We start from the raw sequence: 25,440 nt of genomic DNA, 5'->3' as shown, positions 1-25,440 counted from the left end.
CAGAGGAATAAAAACACCTCACCCACAGAGGAATAAAAACACCTCACCCACAGAGGAATAAAAACACCTCACCCACAGAGGAACAGGGTAAGGATTACAACAAAGGTCTCTTCAGAAACCACATGATTAGAAGAGAATGGAGTGGAAGTTTTAAAGTGTTGAAAAACCACCACCACTATCCCAGGATTCTGTATACAGTGAAATTTCCTTTAAATGAGAAAGAGACATAAAGGCTTTCTCACGCCAAAAAATTAATTAAATAAATAAATCAAAGACATTGTCAGCAATGAGATCTATCTGGCCAGAAATGTTAAAAGAGGTACTTCCGAGACAAAGAAAATGATACAGGTTATAAATTCATATCTACGTAAAGAAAGGAAGAGTCTTAGAGTATCATGAAAGTGATATAAATTATTCTTTTTATTCTTAATTAATCCACCAGATAACAGTTGGTTCAAAACAATACTAGTTACAATGTACAGGTCATTTTATCTTATAAGTAAGTGAAATGAATGGCAGCAGGATAAGGGGAGAGAATACTCTGGGATAAGGTACTTGCACTACCTGGGAAGTGACATAATGTTACTTGAAGGAGGACTTGGGTTAGTTGTAAATGTGTATTTCAAGCTCAAGGGAAACTACTTACAAAGCGTTGGGGTGCCTGGGTGTCTGAATTGGTTAAGTGTATGCCTTTGGCTCAGGTCATGATCTCAGGGTCCTGGGATGGAGCCCCATGTTGGGCTCTCTGCTCAGCAGGGAGTTTGCCTCTTCCTTTCCCTTTGCCCCTTCCTGTCCTGTCATGCTGCTCTTTCTCTCTCAAATAAATAAAATCTTTTAAGGAATGTTTTAAAAATGTAAAAATATATAATTGTTATGCTAAGGAGAGAAAATGAAATCATAGGGAATGTTCACTTAAAACCACAGTGGGCACAAAAAGAATGGAGTAAAGAAAAAATAAGAGAAAGAAAGAGAAAGAAAGAGAAAAAAATCAGTTTATGAACAGAAAACAGTTATATAGGTACCTGAGTGGCATAGTTGGTTAAGCATCTGACTCTTGGTTTTGGTTCAGGTGGTGATCTCAGAGCCATGAGATCCAGTCCCATGTTGGGCTCCCCACTCAGGATGGAGTCTGTTCAAGATTCTCTCTTCTTCTGCCTCCCCCAACCAGTCTCCCTCCCTCTCTGTCTCTCTCTCTCTCATATAAATAAATCTTTAAAAAAATAAAACAATTAAAAATATGATAGATACTAATTCAAATATATCAATAATCACTTTAAACATAAAAAGTTTTAATATGCCAATTAAAATTTCAGAAACATCCAGAGTAGATTAAAAACAAAACAAAACAAAAAAGCAAAACCGAGATCCTAATGAAGGCTGTTGATAAGAAACCTACGTCAAATTTAAAGGCACAGATTAAAAGTTAAGGGGTGGACAATGATAACAACAATCAAAAGAAAGGTGGGGTAGCTGTATTAATTGAAGATAAATCAGACTTCAAAACAAAGAAAATCATCAGAGATAAAGAGAGACATTACATAATGATAAAAGGATCAATTTTCCAAGAAAACATAGTAACACTTAATGTGTATGTGCCAAATAACAAAATGTCAAAACACACAAGGCAAAAAAATGATAGACCTACAAGGAGAGATAGATCTACTATTATAACTGAAGACTCCAATAGTTCTGTGTCAGTAATTGACAGATCCAGAAGGCCGAAATTCAGTAAGAATATAATTGGATAGCACTATCAATCAACACAATCAATGATATTTATTGAATAATTCATCCAACATTAAGAGAATATACATTTTTCTCAGGCTCTCATTGAACATTCACTAGGACCACATTTGGAGCCATAAAATATACCTCAAGTTCCAAAAAATAGAAATCATCCATCATACATGCTTAGGCTACACTGGAATTAAGCTAGAAATCAACAACAGGAAGATAGCTGAAATTTTTTTAAAAAATATGCTTCTAAAAAATGTATGATTCAAAGAAAAAGTCTCAAGAAAAAAAAAGACTACAGTAAGTAAAAATAAAAATTTTTTGAATGCAGAAAACAGTGCTTAGAGAGAAATTTATAGTATTGAATACATGCATCAGAAAAGAAGAAAGACAAAAGTTCAATAATCTAAATACACAAAGAAACTAGGAAAACAACAAATTAAATCCAAGGTAATCCAAAGCTCGTTCTTTTAAACTAAATAAAACCCTTTCTAGCCAGGCTAACAAAGAGGAAGAAGAAGATGACGACGACAGCACAAATTAATAATATCAGAAATGAGGAGGATCTATCACTACAGATACCAGAAAAGAATAATAAAGGAATAATACGGATGAAGCAATAAATTCTACTCCTGAAACCCATAGTATACTACATGTTAACTAACTAGAATTTTAAATAAAATTTTGAAAAAAAAAGAATTATGTCCACAAATTCCATAATGTAGATGAAACTGACCAATTCCTTGAAAGAGACAATCTGTCAAAACTTGCAGAAGAAAGAGATAATGTGAATAGGCCTAAATCTACTAAAGAATTTGAGTCAATTCAGGCATACCTCATTTTATTGTGTCACTTTATTGCCCCTTATAGATACTGCTTTTTATACAAACTGAATATTTGTGGCAACTGCATCCATGAGGTATACCTGCACCACTTTTTTTTTCAATAGCATTTGCTCTCTCTATGTCTCATCTTGGTAATCCTTGTAACATTTAAAACTTTTTCATGATTGTTGAATTTGTTACAGTGATCTGTGATCAATAATCATGCCTGGCTGAAATCTCAGAAGATAGCATTTTTTACCAATAAAATATTTTTAAATTAAAATATGTACATTGTATTTTTAGACATAATGCTATTACACACTTGAGAGGCTAGTATAAACAACTTTTAAAGCACTCAGAAGCCAAAATAGTCACTTGACTTCCTTTATTGTGATACTCTTTATTGTAGTAGTCTGGAACCGAACCCACAGTATCTCCAAGGTTTGCCTATAATGAATTACCTTCTAGAAGAAAGCACCAGCCGCAGATGGATTCACTGGTAAATTCTACCAAATATCTCATTAAGCAAAGATGCCAGTTCTACATAATCTGATCCAGAAAACAGAAGCAAAGGAGAATACTTCTCAACTTACTCTATGAGGCCAGCATTAGTCTAATATCAGTACTAGAAAAATGCTTTAGGAACAAAGGAAGATTACCAACCAGTAGCTCTCATGCAAAAAGCTTCAATAAAATATTAGCAAATCAAATCAAGCAATTCATATTAAAAAGTTATACACCGTGAGCAGATGGAATTTATTCCAGGTATGCAGGGAGTGTTTAACATTTAGAAATCAATTATTGTAAATTCATATCAATAGGCCAAAGAAGAAAAACCATATGATCCTATCACTTAATGCAAAAAATAAAAATAAAAAAATTTTTTTACAAAGTCCGACATCCATTTTTATAATAAAAAATGCCCTTTCCTCTAGAAAGAGAGAAACCTACAGTTAAAAATATGCTTAATATTGAGGAACTAGATGCTTTCCCCTAAGATTGGGAACAAGAGAAGGATGTCCCGTTTCATCACTCCCATTCAATGTCGTACTAGGTGACCTAGCTAATGTGTTAAGAAACAAGCATGCAGATGAGGAAGGAAAAAAATTAAAAATGTCTTTGTTCATAGACTACAGGATTGTTTATGTATAGCATTTTTAAAGAGCCCCCCAACTAGAATTGATTACAGCAGGTTGCAGAATGCAAGGTTAATATGCAGAAGTCAACTGATTCCCTATGTTCTGTCATGAACAAGTGGAATCTGAAATTAAAAACACAGTATCGGGGCACCTGGGTGGCTCAGCCAGTTAAATGTCTGCCTTCGACTCAGGTCATGATCCCAGGCTCCTGGGATCGAGTCCCCCATTGGGCTCCCTGTTCAGCAGGGAGTCTGCTTCTTCCTCTGCCTGATGCTCTTACTGCTGTACATATCCTTTCTGACAAATATATAAATTAAATCTTTTAAAAATATCAAAATAAAAACACAGTATCATTTACATTAGCAGTATTACAGAGACCGTAAAAGAAAGCTGGAGTGAGGGACACATGGGATTTTTAGGACAGTGAAGCTATTCTCTATGATACTGTAATGGTGGATAGATAACATCTGGCAAAACCCACACACAAGTGTAGGGCTCAAAAAGAGATAAACCATGGACTATAGTTAGCAATGTGTCAATGTTTGTTCAGCGATCGTAAAAAAAAAGTACCACACCAACGACTGAGGGTGAAGAGAAGGGGGTATACAAGAACTGTATTTTCTGTTCCATTTTTCTGTAAACCTAAAACCACTCAAACTAATGAAGTCTATAAATAAGGAAAAACTATGTTAAAAAATGAAAATCAGTCCTATGATGTAGATACTATTATGTTTTTCAGAAAGGGAAAACAAACTTAGAAAATTTAACGTACACGGTCACACAGCTAGTGAATTGTGGACCAGCATGAAAAATGCCACCAAGACTCAAATGCAATCATTATAATATGGAGATAAAGAAGTGTGTGTGTATGCATGCAACACACACGTGCAAACACACACATGCCTGCGTGGTTTGCTGTTTTGCAGGGGCAGGTGGATTTCATCAGCCGGGGACTAGGACAGTGCCCCTCACTGATGGCAGCAGCTGGAGGTGAGACTGAAGGTCTGATCTGATGGCTGTCCAGAGCCAGGTGAGCTCACAGCTGCAAAGCACGACTTCCCTGCTGGCTGCACCTGCCCAGGTTGTTGGGGGAGAGGAAGGATGCTTGGGGCTGGAAGCAGCCCTTGGGGCACAGTGAGAATGAGTCAGAGTAGCCAGTACGTTGGTCGGTGTGTTCCCTCTGCTTTTGTGAACCCTGAGCACCACCAGGCTGCAGGAACCCCGACCAGGTGTGCTGCACGTGGCATTGCCGTCAAAGCTGAGGACAGGTCGTGTGCTGCTAGAGCTGCTGAAGGTGCTCTGAGCTGTGACAAGGACAACAGACGGGCTGTGTGGCCCGCATTCTGAGGTGGGGCTCAGCCATCCGTAGGCGCCATCTGGGCTGCCTTGGAGCTTCCGGCACTCTGAGTTGTCTGCAATGGCACTTGGGGGGCCCAAACATCCATTTGACTGTGTCAGCTGCCATGGGGCGGTGCCTGGGGGCTGTGTCCTCCGGACACCCCTGTGAGCAAAAGAGGCCAGTTCCTGTGTGCAGGGGCAGGCTCTGCCAACAACCAGTGGGTGTCGGAGTGCGGGCACAGTTGGGTCACTCTGCTCTTAGTCCTCGAGTTTTCTTTCTCATGTGAAACTTTGAGCTGAAGGAAAAGCCTAAGGCTTCTCCTGCCACTTAGGGTTTGTTCCTTGGTCTCCTCTAGTGACTGTCTCTGGGCTGTGGGTCTCCCAGTTCTGTCACTGATGGCCTTTCTTCCCCTTTCCTGCTCCTCTGCAGCCCCCTGCATGCTGTGTCACATTCAGCAAGTGAGCCCAACCACTCATGGATCGTACATTCATACACATGCGTAGGATCACCACATTCCATGGATAAGAAGCCAAGAGACGACATGTGCCCCAGAAGGTTGTGGCTTTGGGAACTGTCAAAGCCATATACTCAGGTGCAACTGCCGGAAATGGGGTCCACATCTACTAGAGGTCTCGATCTCCTTGTGGAGAGAGGAGTTACTGGTACCAGTTCAGCCCTTCACCCAGGGACATTATACCTGAAAGCTGGAATCCTTCGTTTAGGAGTTTTCCTCTTCTTTAGAATATCCTCCCAAAGGTCTAGTCTCTCTTCTATCTCCCTGGGATGGATAAGGTACAGGGATGATGATCAAGAAAGTAAATTCTATTCTTTTCCCCAAATCTCGCAGCCCTTGGCTCCCCATGCCTCTGTCTTTCACCTGGAAGCTGCGTCTGAGGCGATCTGCTACCAGTAACTTCTACTGTGCCTCACCAGATAGCACTCCAGGACGCCTGCATTTCAGGAATGCATGCCTCCATCCTCGCCACGTTCACATCCTGGCTGTGCTGATCGCATCGGAACACACAACCCAACAGCTGTGTTTCTCTACTCGTGTAGTACATATTTACAGAAACCCTATTCAGACTCCTCATTCAACAAATATTGGTTATGCAGTAAGTGCCGGGTATAATTCTTATGCAAATCCTTGCTCTGCTGGAAACCGGCTACAAGTTGAGACATATGCTACCCTTCAGGTACTTGCAGACGGTCGGGAGATGGACAAGTTCCAGTCGGTGTAGGAGCAAGCATATGGCTTCCACGTACAAACTAGACAAAGAAATTAAGGGAACCACGTACAAGAAGAGGATGCAGCAGAGTTCACTGGGGTGAGCAGCAGAGCCCAGTGCTCTTGGACGAGAATTCTGATCTGCACAACACCACACAAAACCGAGAACAACGACACTGCATGGCAGGTCTATTTAGAAGACAGATCTTGTTGCCTTTATTAAAGTAATAATTTTTAGGTGTAAGTAATAAACAAGAATGGTAGCTCTTCCCAGAGAGCTCAGAGAAGCTCACTGATAGCATCCTGTAATAATTAAGACAAGAGGCAGGGCATAGGACGCCGAGAAGGAGCCTCTCTCTTACATAGCTGCAGTCCTCCTGGAGCCCTGGCTGGTCTGTTTCCTCCTCATTAAGACTGCCTGACATTTGATAAACGTGCCTGCCTGATACACTGCCTGCCCCAGTTCCGAGGCTTATCTACCCGCAGACAGCCTTGCAGGCGCTGGCCTCACAGACCGCAGGATGCCTTCTCTGCAGGGAACAGGGGGCTGTCTTGCGTGGGTTCCCAGCAGCCCAAGGTGTGGGGAGATCTGGGATGGAATGGCTACACTCCCAGCTGCTCCCAGCTGCCTGAGAAACCCCATTACAGGTGAGCTCTGTATTTGGGGACTACAGCTGAGACCCCAACTATTTTTCTTATCTTCTGCTTCTTCCTAGTGTGCTCTAAGCCCAAGTGGCATGCACTCCTCATCCATGAAGGACTCGGATGCTTACTGTGTCCAAGTCCCTGAAGGAGGTCTTCTGGAAACTACAAAGATGCCACAGATTTAAAAAAAAAAAAAAGAAAGAAAGAAAGAAAGAAAAAAGAGCCGAAGATCTTGCATCTTACTCTTTTGTAATTAGAGCAGTTTATAATTCAGACCGGGTTCTCACCGTGCTCTGTGAAAGGAACCCAGGGCTCATGGTGATCTATACGGATACTATCAAATGGCATTCTGCAAATGGGATCTAACACATACGCTGAAGGCAGGCTCTTATTGTGTAGTTTCACGCAAATTCACCACTTGTTTACAAGCCCCATACATGGCAGCAGATCCCAAGTCCCAAGCAGGTCTGAATATCCTTATGCAGCAATCATGTCAGGCACTTTTCTCTGAACGTTTTCTGGAAAGCTGATTTATTACAGATTGGTTTCCTATGTGCGGCGCACATACATTTTAATGAATGACCAGTGGCATGGAGCAAAGCACACATATTCTGATGAGAAAATGACTGGAAAGGCCTTGTTTCAGAGTCTGTGGCTAGCATAAAATGGATTCCTGTCATAATAAATTAAAAACGCTGACTAGGAGAAAAATTATCTCTCACAGAAAAAAAGAAAAAAAGACAAGAAAACATTTTCGGAAGGAAGCATCTCCTACTTATAAGAAAGAGTGGGGGCTGAAGGCAAGTGTTTTTTTTTTTTTTCTTTTTCATTTAATCCACAAATTTCCAAAATGCAAGGGAGGATAGCGGGGAAAGGTGTGGATTCTAGCATCAGACCAAATGGGCTAAAGCACCTCATTTACCCAGCCCTAGCGCCTGAGCCTCGGATCGCTAGCTAGAATTTGAAAATCGTATATCTAATGGTATTTACCTCAGATGGCATCTTGCAGAAGACCCCAGTCCAGCACCGCAGTCAGCATGGGTCCGTAGAAAGCACTGCTGTTTTTGTCAGCTGTTTCCAGGCACCCAATGAAAAGAAATACCAAGTTCTTGCCTTTGAGGAACTTACAGTCTAAGGGAGTAGATCTTCACAGAACTGAGATTAAGGAAAGCCATGAATGCGCACTTCTGTCCTCCACATACTGATAGCTAAATCGTTCAAGAGATACAGGACAAGAAACTCCCCACAAGGAGAGAAAGGGCCTCGGAACACAAAAGTCACTGAGCAGGCAGATCTGACAGAGTCCCAGCCAGGCAGAAGCAGTCTATATTGCTGGGAAACCCAGTCAACACGTAATTACCCACAACGTCTCGACTGCAGGTCTTCCACACTGCAGCTTTCCAAATGTGTACTATTTCTGTGAATACTTCCCATTTTGGACTCTATTTTGCCACCCAGGTCATTCATGAGGCTGTCAACTCAAGGTCTAAGTTTCCTAACAACCCTGGCCAAGTTCAGGGCTAAGTTTCCTAACAACCCTGGTCAAAACCCTTCACCCATCCTGGGCACTCTCCTGTCACCCTACTTTATTCCCATCATTCTATGGCAGACTTCCCAAGCGTGTCGTAGCTATGAACTGCGGCCAACTTTCTATGTCCGCACTACTGACATCTGGGGCTGGATACTGGTCACAGCGCCCTGCGACTCTCCCAAGGCTATAACGACCACAGAGGTCCCCAGGCATTACCAGCATCCACTCAGCCTTGCAGCTGGAGAGCCCGGGAGGACTCAGATACGCAATAGCCCCGAGCAGGCTCCCCCGTTAACCATGCTGTGTCTGTATAGTACGTATTTTCTATAGGCACCAATATGTGAAGGGGTCCATAAGTATTGCTCTCAGCACCCGACATGATGTGTTTACAGGGTTAATGATTTCATGTTTGTTATATAATTGAAGACCACGGCAACGCTACAAAATGCAGGGCGGGATGCTAGTCCCGTGCCTTTGTGAGACATTCACAAATGATGGGTTCAATAGTTTGCGAAAATCTCACCATTTTGAGAGACCTGAGCGACTGATCCTTTTAACACAGACAATGTGGGGGTCTACTTAAAAAGGAAAACAATACTCTCCCCGCCCAAGTCTTCTCCAGGGCAAATTTCCAAGTTACTGCCATTATGGTCTTACTCTGTTTCTAGCAACACGGTCCACACTCCACCACATCCTTGCCATCCCTTACTTCTATTCTTCTCTCTTTTAAATTTATTTTAAAGCTTTAAGACACAGTTCATGCCTTATAAAATTCACCCATTTAAAGTATATAAATCAATGGTTTTTGGGATATTTGAAGACTTAGGCAATCACCAAAATCGAACTTCAGATCTATCTAATCTAATCTATCACCAAAATCTAACTTCAGAATATCATCATCACTGTGAAAAGAGACCCATACTCTGGACAGTCGCTCACCAGAAGCCCCTCATCCTCCCAGGTCTAGCACTAATCTACTTACTGCTTCTACAGATTGGCCTACAAGAGACAAATAGAATTTGTCCAGAAAAGACCTTTCTTTGAAATAGAATCAGACAACTTGTGGCATTTTTCTTCTCATGATGCCTTCATGATCATCCATGTGGTACCAAGTATCAGTGCTCAGCTTGTTTGTTCAGCCAAAAAACAATGCCTTGTATGAGTTTGCCATGTTCGATTTATCCATTCATGGACATCTGGGTTGCTCCTTTTTGGCTCTTAGGAATAATGTTGCAATGGACATTAGTGTCCTAGTGTTTTTGTGGATGTCTATTTTCAGTTCTCTTGGAAAATACACAAGAGTAGAATGTACGCATCACATGGTAACACTACATTTCCCTTTCTGAGGTGTGGTCAGATTTTTAAAGAGGCTACACAGTTTTACCACTCAACCAGGGACATATTAGTTTTAATTTCTTCACATCCACATTTATTATCACCTGTCTTTTTTTTTTTTTTAAGCTATCCCAAGTGTATGTGAAGTGTATAACTTCATGGTTTTGATTTACATTTCCCTAATGACTATTAATGTTGAACATCTTTATACGTGCTTAGTAGCCTTTTGCATATCTCCTTTGGGCAAATGTCTACTCATGTAAGTCATGTGCTACTTTTAAAGATCTGAGAAAGAGGGGCACCTGGTTGGTTCAGTGGGTTATAGCCTCTGCCTTTGGCTCAGGTCATGGTCCCAGGGTCCTGGGATCGAGCCCCGCATCAGGCTCTCTGCTCAGCGGGAGCCTGCTTCTTCCTCTCCCTCTGCCTGCCTCTCTGCCTACTTGTGATCTCTGTCAAATAAAGAAATAAAAATCTTTAAAGAAAAAAAAAAAAAAAAGATCTGAGAGAGAGAGAGAGACCGTGCATGCGTACACAGCAGCAGGACAAGGGGCAGAGGGAAAGGGAGAGAGAGAATCTCAAGCAGACCCCTGCAGAGCAGAGAGCCATTCAGGGCACAATTTCAAAACACTGAGATCATGACCTGAGCCAAAAGCAAGAGATGGCTGCTTAACTGACAGAGCCATCCAGGCACCACTCATGGGCTGCTCTTAAAATTGAACTACTTATGTGTTTATTATTGAGTTGTGAGTGTTCTTTATATATTATAGATTCAAGTCCTTTGATGATTAATTTTATGTATCAACTTGGCTGGGCCACAGTGTCCAGGTATTTGGTTAAACATTATTCTGGATTTCTCACTGAGGGTGTTTTCTGTGGATAAGAATTGATCAGTGGACTTTGACCCATGTATATTTCCCTTTATAATGGGGTGGGGGGGAGGTGAGGGGGTGGGGTCTCATCCAATCAGCAAAAGATCTTCATAGACCACAGACTGACTTCCCCTGCCAAGAGGGAATTCTGCCAGCAGATGGTCTTTGGATTTGAACGGCAACACCAGTTCCTCTAGGCTCCAGAGCACCAGCCCATCCTAGAGACTCTGGACTTGCTAGCCTCCACAGTCACAGGAGCAAATCCCTTAGAACAAATCTCTCTATAGACATATACACATCCTGGGGGCTTGTGCACCCACTCTCTCTCTCTCTCCTCTCGCCCTCTCTCTGACAAATAAATAAATAAAATCTTAGGAAAAAAAAGGCCTATACACATCCTATTCATTCTGCTTCTCTGGAGAACCCTGAATAATAAAAGTCCTTTATTGCATGTGATTTGTGAATATTTTTCCCCATTCCATATTTCCTCCTATAATAGACTAAGATGTGAAAAAATCAGTATTAGAGTTCTGTCTTTACGTTTTAATCTCTACATCCTGCCAATACACACACACACACACACACACACACACACACACACCATCTATGTCATTCCCCTTCAAAAGGAGCTATTTGCCTCACAGAAGGGAAGGCCCAGAAGACACCAGCAAGAACTAAACAATTCAATCTCCAAATTCAGATCCTTTATGCCAAAGCAATTGAGAAAGAACTGGTCTTTGAATTCCCTCCAGCTTGGCTTCGAATGGCAAGAGCCAGGTCTAAAGGAAGGGAAGGAAAAGTTTAATTCTACAACACATTTCAGAAGAATTAATAATGTTCCTGTCTGCTCCATCAGTTTCTTTCCCGAAGACTCTAGGACTGTTTATAGTGGTAAAAAGAGACCTTTTAACCGGGGAAAGAGGACCTTCCCTGCATTACTCAACTGGAGAGATGCACAAGGATCTGGGAAGATGCCGCCATGAAAACATACGGCCAAGAAACAATGAAATACCTCATCAGACCTTGCAGCAAGAAGCGGGGGTCAGGAGGACTCTGTTACATTAACCTCCTTCTCCAGCCATGTTCCCTGGACTATATAATCTGCTATTTGCTCTCTACCATATTATCAGTAATGGTGGACTGAACCCATTTCATCCTTGCCTTTTTTTTCTACTTTTACTTTGTCTTTTCAGGAAGTCCAAAGAATATTATTTGTCTAAGACCTTGTCAGGGCCATGATAGTCCAAGTATCCAATACAAATAATATTAATAATAGTAATAAAATAAAAAAAAAAATTTAAAATACCCACACAAATAAATGTATCATCTAGGGAAACAAACCAAAACAACCCATTATTTAGGTTCAGATGTGCACAAGATCCAACCATATGAAACTGCAGACCCCAAAGTAAAGAGCTTTAAAAGTGTAGCAAAGAGGTTTTTTTAATTCTAAGACAACCAAATCCAATTTTTTAATGAGTGAATTGGACATGAAACAGATTTCAATAAAAGCAAAGAAGTGGTTTTGATGTGCTTTATTTTCCATTTAAAAATCAAGAGATTTAAATATAGTACCCATGCCCCACTTCTATTCACATAAAGGGAAATTATGCTATGCCAAGTGGTGAAAAGTGAAATTGTTGGCTTGATTTGCTCTTCAATCTGGCATTTTCCATGAAGTACAGTTTTCCTTGAGTTATCTAAAGGTTTTCACCCTCATTGGTGAAAGCATAATTCCTACCCTAAGTAACTTCAAGCACTCTTTGTGATATGGCTTTGAATCAGGTTAATCATTGATCATGTTTTCTCTAAGGAAATGTTTTTATTTGTAAATTTCTTTAAAGGTGTCACTGCAGTCCTGATAGCTGAGTGAACATTAGACACTGGGCTTATTCTCCATTGTGCTTGGATAGGTAAGCACTGAAGGGAACTGTTTCTCAATTGGAGATGAGTGAGGAATGGTCCCATCTATTTGAAATATGTCATTCATCAAGATGACTAATCATGTGTAAATAAAGGAGAAGTGTGTTATGTTGTTAGAGTAATAAAGAAGAGATCACATCTTATCTTATAATTTTGCAGTTCTTTTCATTTACACACGGGTGTTTCTTAGATTCTCAGAACAGATTCTAACACTTGACTAATACAAATATATATATATATATTTGCTATAATATATGGGCTAGAATAGAGGTCAATGAAATCAGTTTATAAAGTCAGAGCTTGGTATTCCCCACATGCTCCTAAAAATCCTCTTCTAATTTATTTTACAAACAACAAAATGGTTTATCTAGCAAACCATGTATTTGGAGTATCTAAAACAATCCAGTATGTATTAAGGCTCAGTTTGGGTAAGGTATGGGATGACAAAAGTGCATTATGGTGATAATAAACGTGAATAATTAGAAAGCCACATAAATTATTTCAACCTGTCTTGCAAAACACAACTTAGGAAAATGCTGGGATTATTTTGTTTCATCCAGACAGACTTTTTGCCAAGAACCTATGCCTACACACAACTCCTCAACGGGCCTAGAGAGAATGTTTGTAGGTCTCTTTAAAAAGGCAAGAGAGTCAAAATGCAGAGGAAAATTTTCTACTATGTGATATAAAAGGAAAGAAGAAAGGGGCACTAAGTTGCTATAATTGGAGCGAGGGTATTAGATTCTGATTTAGAAGCTCACAGGGAAGAGCAAACCAGTGGGTACATCTGTGCTAGAAATCACAAAGGGGATGGCAGCACCAGAAATGACTCACACGGGGCTTCTCTTTCACCTGCAGAAGATGATGCCCCAACTATCCCACGGTGTCCTCAAGGACCTCCTGAGCCACGTCATCAGTGACACTGTTCTCATTCCTCTACCAGTGACACTTGATAGCTCTCTCCATCCCTAACTCCCCTGACCCAAGTCTGCAAAATTCCTTCTGTGCATTAAGGACAGGGAAGATTCCCCCACTTTGGGATCCATGTCTGCCCTCCCCTCTGCCCGGAAAGCAGGGTATCTCATATCTACACTTAGATCTCAGCATGAACATTACCTCCTCAGAGAGGTCCCCCATTGGTGAACTGGTCCAGAGTGGCTTCATCCCTCAAGGCTATTTTCCCTCCTTAGTGCTCATCTGTAACCTCTGCTGGAACTTCCGCCTGAGTCCCCCAAGCTTGGAACAATTCCTGGCACGTGGCAGGGCTCCATAAATATTTGTCCAACAAACAAGGCTGTAACTTCTTTGTTGAAAGCTATAATAATATTGCTTTCCTTTCAAGATAATCTGGGCTTCTTTCATCTTGAAGATATTTGCAGCAAAAAGACAGCTCACTTATTATGCAAGCACATTTCCCTTTAATGTTATGTGACACTGGTATTGCTTTTGTTCTTCCAAATTTGCTGCACTCCATCTGATACATCGTTTAATCTAATTTCTCACTACGCTTGTTGATTCAACTTGAGCTGAAGGCTTTTCACGCATTGGGTAGTCTATTTATTGGTCTACCTCGCATTTTGTCTGTTGACTTCATTTCCATGCCCTCAAGACAAGTATGTGGGCACTTCATCACACATTTGCCTTCCAAGGCAGTGAGGGTGTGGGCTATGCTAAGGCTCACGCCATCCATCCCAAGGTAAATTAAGGCATCTTTTGATTAGGAGAATCTGACATAACATGCAAACCCATTTCTCTGGTCAGAATTATTATAGAGCCAAAGCTCTTGTTTTGCAGAAAATACAGATCCTTCCACAGATGTGAAAAAGAAAGAACATGACTGAAAGATTTTTTTTCTTTTCTTTTCTTTTTTTTTTTTAGTAGGGTTTGATTGGGTCTAGTAAATGTATACTTTCAGCTTCCTTGGTTTTAAAAGAAAAGGGTCATCAGATCTTCAGTGTATTCAGCGAGGAAAGCAAAACCAAAAGAACTGGGAAAAACAATTTTACACCCCAAGAGGTTGCAGGTACAGGGATTGGGGCATTCAGAGAGAAATCCAGCCAGTATTTTTTCTTGTGAATTCTTTATACCCGAACCTAGGACTCAAATGTGCTTTACTATGCGTTCACATAGTTGACAAGGGAGACCAATGAATCATAGGAAAGCCCTCTTCCATAGGCGTGGAATGAAGAATGTGTATATAGGCACTTCTCGGGTTCTGGAGATCATTGAATGACCAGGAGGGTGAGGAGCCAGAGAGAAAAACATTTCACTCCTGTTAACGCACCCCTACAACAATTCTTCAGCCTCCAGAGACTCAAACCCCCTGATGCACCATCTGTTCTTGGCCCCACTCCTCCCCGAGTGCCTCCCCCTCCTCGCTCCGCTGATCTCCCATGGTCAGCCTCCACCATCCTGCCTGCACCTGCTGCACAGCTCCCCATTCTCTCCCTCCACCACTCCTGGTTTCCTAGCCAAACACCCATCCATGTGTCTATGGAGAATAGGGACCCCACCTTCCAGAAGGAATGATGAGCAAATGCTAATGGCCTCATCACACTGCCCCACCTCCCCCAGGAAGAATCCCACCATATTCCTCTCCACTACCTCAGTGCCACACTGAAAACTCTTGCCACCTTTTGCTCCAGCAGAGTCCAGCTTGAGCTCTGTCCCCGAGTCTTAAATGAACTCGTCCTTGCCTGTTTAATTTAGGCTTGGCTGGTTAACATCCAGTGGCTCAGGAGCATACCTGGCCATCACACTGTTCTAGCTCAAACACAGCTCCATTTTCTCCTGCCTTCTCATCTGCCCACAAACCTCTCATACCTCTGCCCCCTCCTCATTTTCAGAATGGCCTTTCATTCTGGATCACTGAGGAAAAAGGATACCACAACTTTCCTCCAGCTCCTACTACACCCCCATCACCCCACTGACCCGCACTGCACCCCAGTACCCTTCCTTCCCGGTCTCTGGAGGCACCAGAGACCTTATCCTTTTGAGCTCACTCAAGACCACCTGAGCTCTGCAGGTTCAGAGAATAAGTAACAGTGATCTTCCTACATGCAGGCACACAACCAAGGTGTATCCAATACACTCAGACACTACTACAACACTATCTAACCACTAAGCCCTGATGTAAATTGGCTCATCCAAAGCTTTAGCATTCTGGGTAATTAATGCAATCCTGGTTTACTGACTGTAGTTAGAGAAATACTCTAGCTCTTATTCTTGGAATTCAAAGTCACATTCTCTATTTGCCACAAGGAGGTTTCCCTCCCTCTGTCGCTCAGTTGATTTGCACATTTCTAACTGTGGATAAGTGACAGATGTGCTGAGCTGCTTTTTATTTGAAGCCAAGTAGAGAGCTCATCCTGGAGCATAAAAATATTTACAAGGTTTCTGTAGTACATGACTCGACTTCACACTGCTGTGCTGGGCTATTTCCCATCTCCAAAAGTTCAAGGACAAAAAACAATTACCTCTTCAAGGACATCGGCAAGCTTACTGAGGATTTCTTCAGGAAGGCTCTGGAATGTTGGGACACTGAAAAACAAAAGAGATGATGCTGAAGCAACATTCTTTCACAAACAAGGCACCAATGTGCAAATGCATTTCAGGACAAAGAACCTGCAGATAAAGATAAAGCAGGAACTTAAGCATGGCTTGATGACCAACAAGGAAAACGAATGTTGTACTAGAAAGAACTTGGAGTCTGAACAGAACTGAGCTCAAATCCCACTGATAATTACCTGTGGGACCACAGATGCCTCAGTGATAATGGGCAGAAAACCACTTTTTTCCTTATCAGTCTGTGTCACTAGATCTACCACTGTTCCTTCTGCCTCTCTGGGTCCCTCTAGACACTCATGCACAAGCACGTTCACTCAAGCACACAGGCAAAAAGTCCTTCTACAGACCAACTCCTGCTCATGCTTTAGGACACAGCTCCATCTCAGACCTTCAAGCATTCATCCAACAACCTTGGAAGCTTCCTCTCTCCCCAACTCCCTCCAGCTAGGTCAAGTTCTCCCACCATGAGCTCCTGTATCCCTTGCTAATACCGTCATTAGATACTTAATCGGGTATTTGTTCCTGGGTGTTCTCCCTGTTAGGATTTAAACTCCACAAAAAGAAGAAAGATTTATTGGTCTTGTTTAACCCCTGCGTTTTCTATTATTTACAAATAACTCAATAGAGGATGCTGAGGAAAGTTATGAAAGCATAGATGTGTGAATGCTTCCTGTGACAATTAGAAAGATCAGATCAGACAGGGTGGAGAAAAAAACCAGACTCGGTAGACCAGGAAACTTATTAATTCTTCTTTCCTCCTCTTATTTCCCCCCCCCACTGACCAGCAAATGAAAATACTGAGTGATGTTAAATGCATAAACCCATGAGTTATTTTATATTTGAAATAGTAATAAACTTAAAAAATTTAAAAAAAAAAACACTTCATCAACACATAATTTGTGAAGCACCACTGGAAAATCTAACTGGGATATAGAACTAAATTCCCATTTAATCCCATCTCGGTGCTTGAATAGAGAGAGGATGCTAAATCAACACATACACGTTTATATATCTGATTTTTGACTTAGCAAATTACTCCAGCTTGAGTAGAAAGAAACAATGAAAGAAGCCACAGACTACTATTTGGATGTAAGCATGGAAGTTCTGTTAATTTGTCACTCTGATTCCTATTACTTAATGTAAAGCCTATTGGTAAAATCCCAGGGTTTTACAAAGAGGTAGAACAATTCACCCAGGACCATCTGCTCCACCAGATTTACTGCTGCAGCCTTGGCCACATGGGTTTTAATTTCCAGAAGGCAGTCTATTTCAGCAGCTGGATGGAACTTATCTCAGAAAGAGAGGAAGACAGAAGAAGCTGTTACCCGAAGTGATGCAGATTGAAAAATCTAGCCCTTCCTTGTTCTTTTAATGAGCTGTATCTCCGAGTCTCCTAAGATCTAAGAACCAATAGAATGCCCCCCTCCCAGTGGGTATTTGCAGGAAACAAACTATAACTGAGTTTTTCTCCTTTCATTGTAATTAGCCCCCTTCTTTAGACAGGGGCTCCGCTATTTATTTCAACAATGGCTATGTCTATGCCAAGCCATAACAATAATACTTCAGTGTTCCTCAGAGTTCTTATCTATGAAAAAAATATATATTTGCTTGACTATGTAATACACTAAATGGAAACGGAAACATTAAGTTTTAGGGGGGCACTTTACATTACCTTCTACAAGTTCATTTTTTTCCCCTAGCTTTGAGGTATAACAAAATTAGAAGATATTGAAAGTGTACATCATCATGCTATAATACACATCGTAAAGGGCGCTTCCCATCCAGTTCATTAACACAACGGTCACAAGTTTTTTGGGTTTTTTTGGTGGAAAACATTCCAGTTGTCCTCCTTTAGCATAACTCACAGTGGGATAGATCATCCTCACGGAATTACAGATGAGATACAGACTTTATTCATCCTAAACCACAGCTGAAAATTTGTATTCTTTTACTAGCCTTTTCCTGTGTCCTAGACCCTCCAGCGCCCTGCAACCATTTTTCTACTGGATCTTTCTCTGAGCTTGACTTTTATTTAGGTTCCACATTTACATGACACAATGTATCTGTCTTTCTCAGTCTGGCCTGTAGACTTAGCATAATGCCTTCAAGGTCCATCCCGGGCTGCAAATACAAACTGCAGGATTCCTTCTTTCTCATGCTTGAATAATGTTCCATTGTATACTTATCATGATCTCCTACTTAAATGTCTCACAGCCTTCAGCAGCACTTGTTACTAACAAAAATTAAGGGTGATTTTTAAGAAGAAAGACTATAAAAAACTATCCATAACAACTAGAGAACTTCTAGATTGAACAAAATAGAAAGCAATTAAAAAAATAAATAACTCCACTTTAGAAAATTGCTCTGAAAACATTTCTGGAGCCATCTTTAAAATCTTAAGATATTTATTACTGCAAACACTTCATAAGGTCTCTCATATAATTTGCTCTTTAAGAATTATTGGTTACCAGTAGCTTGAACACCAAGAACTGAGAATACTCATAATTTGGAATTCTACCCATGAAATGTGGTTATATTTCTCCCAAATACATCAAAAGATTCCACTGATATGGACATATAATTCAAGATGAAGTTGTTTATGATTTAGAAAACTTAAGGCAAAATAATTATCAGGACAAACTTTGAGAACATGTTTCAACAGTAGAGGAGGATATTTAAATGTATGTAAAAATAATTATAATTATTTGCATGCTAATTACAAGTAAATCTTACATATCTATTAAAACATTTTGCTCCCTAAGGACTTTCAATAGGCCTGAAGTTATAGAACACATTTGAATGTAATGTAATGTAATAGACATGATTTAATATATGTAAAGCTTCACCAGTGGCTTTTTAAGTTTTTTTAAGATTCATTTTAGAGAGAGAGAGGGAGGGAGGCAAGGAGGGAGCAGAACGGGCAGAAAGAGAGGAAAAGCTTAAGCAGACTCCCCAGTCAGTGGGGAGCCTGACACACGGCTCAGTCTCACAACCCCAAGATCATGACCTGAGCCAATTCTGAGAGTCCTATGCTTAACAGACAGCACGACCCAGGTGCCTCACCACTGGCTTTTCTAACAGATTGAAGTAAGCACTTGGTATTTGCAATGACAATAAGTGAAGATGAGATGAGTGCTTTCTATTTGCCAGGCACTAGGCTAGGGATATCACAGAAAGCATGAAGGTTCGTTTCACAACCACCTTCTGAAATAATCCATTTCACAAATTTGACAAGCACCACCTTGAGAATTTGCCTGAGATCATAGCACTCGATGTAGGTGAATGATGAGGACACGGAGCTCGTCACTTACCCACTGAGCTACACAGTTTACAGTAAAAGTATTATTAGCAAATGCCTCATGCAGCTTTTCATGCAACTTTCAAACCAGTTCCATATACTTTTATACAATGATTTGGATATGAATAGTATTAAGAATATGAGATTTGTTAACAAATAATTTTTTTGATTTTTTTTTATATTTTGATTTTTTTTTTATTCTTTGATTTTTACTATGAAAACATTTGAACAAATTGAAAGGCTGAAAGAATAGTTCAAGAATCACCTGTATCCCTACTATCCAGATTTGCAACTGTTACCATCTTTGTTTCTTCTACCCTCAGTTTGTCTTTTCCTACCTGTATAGTGATAAAAAGGCTTATAGATATTTTGATGAAATATTTGATAGTTGAAGATATCACCTTACCCCTAATCTTCACTTATTAAAAATAAGAACACATTCCTAAATAACTATAATACATTATAATACAATCAGAAAATCAACTTCGATTCTGGATACCATCTAGTATGTTTCATATTCAAATATTATTGTTCAAAAATGTCTTTCCTGGTTTGTTTTTTCTTCCCAAACCAGGATCCAGTAAGATTCTACACATTGGTTATGGCTGTTACATTCTTCTAGTCTCTTATTCTAAAAGATCCTTCCACCCTGCCTTCATGGCATTGACTTTTGGAAGACACTGGGACCATGGTCTCATTGGATGTCCCATATTCTGAATTTACCTTAATGATTTTATTTTTGCTAATCCACTCCTTCAAAGTTACAACAGAGGGGAAAGGAAATCCAAGTAGAAAAAATTATATCTCAGCCATGTGTTGATGATCTATCTAGATAGATAGATAGATAGATTGCATATATATTGCATATGCAATATATACAAAATAACATAATCGTATATAGAAGTTCTTGGAAGGTGATCTGAGAGGCTATGCTAGACCTTTTTGAGGGGTTTCTTAAAGTCAAAGCAAATAGTTTAAGTTGTAATTTGCCTTTTTCACCTTAGTTTTCACATATGTACCACAGAATCCCCCAGAGACTCCATGACATATGGTAATGATGACATCACTTTGATATATATGTGTGGATTTCATATATATACACATTTATAATAAACACATAATATATAACACATATTATATATTATATATACTTATGCTTGTAAGCTCTTGTGTTTCCTAGAATTTTTTTTTTTAAGGTAGTGTGTAGGTTTAGGATATGTGTGCTATTTGCAGAAATTAACTCAGTATAATTTCAGTAATTCTGGGCTCTTACTAGACATTTTTCACACATGTAACTTTATTATTGTCCAACATATCATTATTTTGAACTCCTAAGTAACTATGGTTATTCAGGCTTGATACATGTTCCTTGTGTCAAGGTGAAAAAGAAAAAAAAAGAGGAAGAAGAAGAAAACACATTTGGATAACTTCTGTTGCAGTAATCATTTTATATTTTTTCTTCAAAAACATTTTTTTAAAGATTTTATTCATTTATTTGACAGAGATCAAAAGCAGGCAGAGAGAGAGGGGGAAGCAGGCTCCCCACTGAGCAGAGAGCCTGAAGCAGGGCTCAATCCCAGGACCCTGAGATCATGACCTGAGCTGAAGGCAGAGGCTTCAACCCACTGAGCCACCCAGGTGCCCCTTCAAAAACATTTCTAACTGTAAAAATTTTATCTAACGCGGTTATAATTCTAGAATTTTGTGATTATTGGTATTAAGAACTTAATAAAAGAAAGTTTATTATTTTGTTCACTTTTAGGGATGGATCACTACTTTGAAACATGAGAATGGAAGACTCCTCAAACTACAGCTGCCAATTTCTAAACCTAAAGACACCGAAAAACATAAAGGACACATCAGAGAATTTTCTGACTCATGGATGGATAAATCTTGTCCAAAGCAATCTGGAAACACTATAAATGAGGAAAATATGACAATAGCTAGTTCTCCCCCTCAATGTTACAATTTACCTTATTGTCTTACACAACAGAGTATTTCAAAATTAACTTTATCATGCTAGTTATGTCATTTTGAGCCCAATCATGGACAAATTCCTTTTCAGAGAAAAGGAAATTGAGCTTTTAAATGTATTCATGATGAAGTTTTGAGAAACAAAACTGATTTGGTACGCTTCTCAGATTAAGAAGGAGAGCATTTTACAGGATGAGTGATCATTAAGTCCTGGCTGGAATGACCTCCAGGACAACTCAGAGACCCCTGAAGCCACGCAGACTTGACTCCATGCCTGCTGGATGACCTCAGTACAAGAAAGCATTGCACTGTCTCCGTCCAATGATACAGTATCTTCTTGCATTTAAAACAGAGCTGCAAGGACAAAAAGGAGTTGAGATCTTTTTTACAGAAATGTACTTTTGCTGTACCAATGGATGCATCTATAGCCGTGGCTAGACTTGCTCCTTTGGTTGTATTTATTTGATATCAGAACCAACTGATCATCAAAAAAAAAAAAAAAATCATCTTTTCGATGAGCACTTGGCAACAGACACCTGTGGTACTGGCTGCTCCCTTTGGAATAACTGTCCATGATGATGGTTTACCCTGGCACAAGTGATGCTGATATTTACATAGATGGTGCAGGAGCAGCTGTGGCCCCTCAGCACAAATTAAGGCAGTAACACTAAACTGCTGCAGGTGCCATTAAGTTCTTCATCACCACTTACAGTTAGAAGTTAAATAAATGCCAGAGTTACTTTCAAACATTTTTGATGCAACAGTAAGAGTTATTCATTTTATCATGTTTCAACGCTTGAATATGTGTTTTTTTGAACACTGTAACAAAGTGACAAGTCCACTTACAGCCCTTCTGGGGCTACTGAAGCACGACGGCTGTCTCAGGGAAAATCACTTGCATAATTGTTGGAGTTGCAAGATGAAGAGTTCCACTTTTTATATGGAACATCATTTTTACTTGGCAGTGACCAACCAACTGTGGTTATGCAGATTTGAGGATCTGGCAGACAATTCTTCAAAAAGAACAAAGTGAGCCCATGACTTCAAAAACAAAACAAAACAAAACCAAAAATCCAAAAAACCAGCAGTATTTGTTGCCAATGATAAGATGTAAACTCTCAAATGAAAATTAAAACATCCGACAAACCTTATCTGCCACTTTGGGCTCAATACCTTTCTGATTCTCGAAGACTCTTCTGATGAGATATCAATGATAGGTGGATATTATCAAATAGGAGGGTTTTTTTTTTTAATTGGGAATTCTGTATAACTTGGTGAACCAGTATTTTCCAGATGATTGATGCATGATGTTACAAAATCATGCATGAAGAAAGATCTATTCAAAGTACAAGATGAATCAATGGATCTTAATGTAGTAACTATTTCACATTCCATATTGTAATTAACCTTTAATAAACTACCACTTGTTGGGTAATGCTATAATATTAAATAAGAACATCCAAAATTAGCTGAAAAGACCATCAGCTTACTTCTCCCTTTTCCTATTACATCTCCCTCTGGGAATGATCTTTTCATATAGTTCAACCAGAACAAGAGAAATTTAACAGATGGAATACAGAAGCAAATATGAGAATCTCTTCCACTAAGCCAGATACTGACAGATTGGCAAAAATGTAAACTTAAACTTCTATTTGCACTAAGTTCTGTTTGTTTGTTTTGGGAAGATATAGTCATCTTTATTAAAAATCGGCTACTTTACGTTAAAATACAGTATTTTTGGCATGTTTAAATGTATTAGTAAACATTTTTAAATATTCTCATTTTTACCTCCTAATATTGTAAATATTGATACATACAACCCACATAAGTTGGGGAACCACTGATGTGATTTATTGATAAAAACCATGTACGACATGGAATACCTACAGGATATTATTACAAGGAAAATGTGACAAAAATTATGGAGACTCTCAGATAGTTGTTTTTACTAAATCCGCTTATAGTTACAAGTAGAGAGTCTTTGCTGGAGAGTATCACAAAGGTAACGAGTACGTTAGGTGGAGTAACAATCTTTTTTATTTTTTTCCTTTTATCTTTCTGTTTTCAAGATTTTCTGTGTTAGGACTATATATTTTGTCAAACACAGTATTACAAAATACACAATCATGGTTCCAGCTAAATAAAACATACCTGATGGGTCCATTTCAAAGAAAACTATTTTTAGTGTTGTTAAAATACTGGTTTAATTCAATTATTTATTACTCCCTCAAACTTGAGTGCCTATTAGGGACCATGAATTGTTGTAGGTGTTTGGGATTCATCAACAAATGCAAAGGTTCCTGTGTATTGATCAAAGAACTAGTAAATAGTAAACATAACATATATCGTACATGTGATATTTTACACTCATGTATATATCATAGAGCACTATAGGTTAGGGCTCCAGCATTTTCCACAAACAAAACAAAACAAAACAAAAAGTCCCACAGGGTAGCAGGGATTACAATGGGAGGGGGTTTAAAATGAAAGATTGAACTGGATTAGGATGTCCTCATTGATAATGTGAGATTGTCATAGACATCTGAGCGGTGGGAAGGACAGTTAACCACAGATCTAAGAGAGAGGATCCAGGTAGAGGAACCAGGAGGGCAAGGGGTCTGCAGCCCTTAGTGGATTCCAGGAGCAGCACGGTGGGGCTCTAGTGTCCAGAGTTCAACGGCTGGGTGAGAATGGAAGAGCACAGGCATCAAGAGGGAAGGGGGAAAATGCAGATCACGAAGGAGCATGTGCCTCTCACCCCCCAAAGGAGTTGGCTTCCATCTGAGTGAAACGTGCAGACACTGCAGGGTTCTGAGTGGGTGTGGCAAGGTCTCGCTCCCAAATTAAAAGGACCCTCTCCCAGCTCTGTGGAGAGCCAATTCTGTGGAGAGCCAATGGCCAGGCAGCCACAGTAGAGACTCTAGATCAGCGAGGAACCTCAATTCCCATCTGACAGATGCATTTGCAAAAGGGGGAAGCAGTTGGCACTTGAGCTCTGTGATAGGGTCAGATCAGGCAGCGTGATTTCCCGGTGGACTGGATGTGGGATCAGAGGGAGGGAGGTGGAGGAGGACTTTGTGGTCAGCAATCTGTAAGAACAGTTTATTTTTCATACCCCACAATTTGTTTTCAAACCTACTAAGTAGCAAAGGGCTTGACTTTATCAGGTTTTCATTTTTAAATATCATCAGAGTATTAGATGTAGTCCCATATGTCTAAGGGAAGACATCTCCAGCCAAACTAAGTGTGGAGCTAGTTCATCAGTGTCCTCTACCAAGAGCACAGCACGAGGTGGCAGAACTTATCTTCAGGTAGCATTTGGAGACAGGAAGCCTTTATATTCTGCTATAAGAAATCAGCTCAGTATCAAGTTGAATGCCAAGAATATCGACAGGTACTATTTATTTCTGCGCCAATGGCTTCCTACAGCTCATGCCAATTGAATAAAAGCGGAAATCTCTGACTTACCAAGGAAACCAATTTCTACCGATGAAGGATTAAGTAAGGGTCCTTCTTCATCTCACAGATACCTGAGCCTTCCCCTTAATGAGCTCACCAATGCTTCCCCCCATCCAACATACTTTGCTCCCCTGATGAGATCATTTGGCATCAATCCTGCTTCAGTCTGCTCTGCAATGGTCTTGTAACTGATCTTCCTTCCTGGAGTCTCTTGTGGCCCCCTCTGTGTATTACTCACTCATCACTGCCAGATTTATTGTCTGTCGGCAGCATTCAGCTCTTACCACCCAATGAATGGCTCCAACCTCCAAAGGCTAGCTCTTATCTCACCAGATTCTAAGAATTACCATTTTTCCTGTGTATAAAGATACTTGAAATAAAGCAAACCATTATGGAGACATCATTAAGGTATAATTTTATCATCTGCATGATACAATGCAAACGCCTTAGCCTGGACCGGTGGGTAGTGAGTAAGCATATGGGCCTCCGGATGGAAGAGAATCAAGCTGAGTTAAGCTCTGCTGCTAATTACTAGCTATGCCCCTTGCAAGCAGTTTGACTTCTCGAGGTCTCAGCCT

At 40.1% G+C, this 25,440-nt stretch overlaps 1 protein-coding gene across 2 annotated transcripts in view; it reads right to left on the bottom strand.

The window, feature by feature from the left end:
- Nucleotides 1-25,440, bottom strand: part of PRKG1 (protein kinase cGMP-dependent 1) — a 1,248,991-nt gene that overhangs the window by 346,097 nt on the left and 877,454 nt on the right. For both annotated transcript variants that reach the window (XM_059397429.1, XM_059397428.1), the window contains exon 5: nucleotides 16,041-16,104. In XM_059397429.1, coding sequence (XP_059253412.1) covers nucleotides 16,041-16,104 — 64 coding nt within the window. The remainder of the gene's footprint in view (nucleotides 1-16,040; nucleotides 16,105-25,440) is intronic.

The sequence above is a fragment of the Mustela nigripes genome, chromosome 4, assembly GCF_022355385.1.
Source record: "Mustela nigripes isolate SB6536 chromosome 4, MUSNIG.SB6536, whole genome shotgun sequence".
Classification (NCBI taxonomy): domain Eukaryota; kingdom Metazoa; phylum Chordata; class Mammalia; order Carnivora; family Mustelidae; genus Mustela; species Mustela nigripes.
Note: the sequence above shows the minus strand (reverse complement) of the source record. Positions and strands in the feature narration are given on the sequence as shown.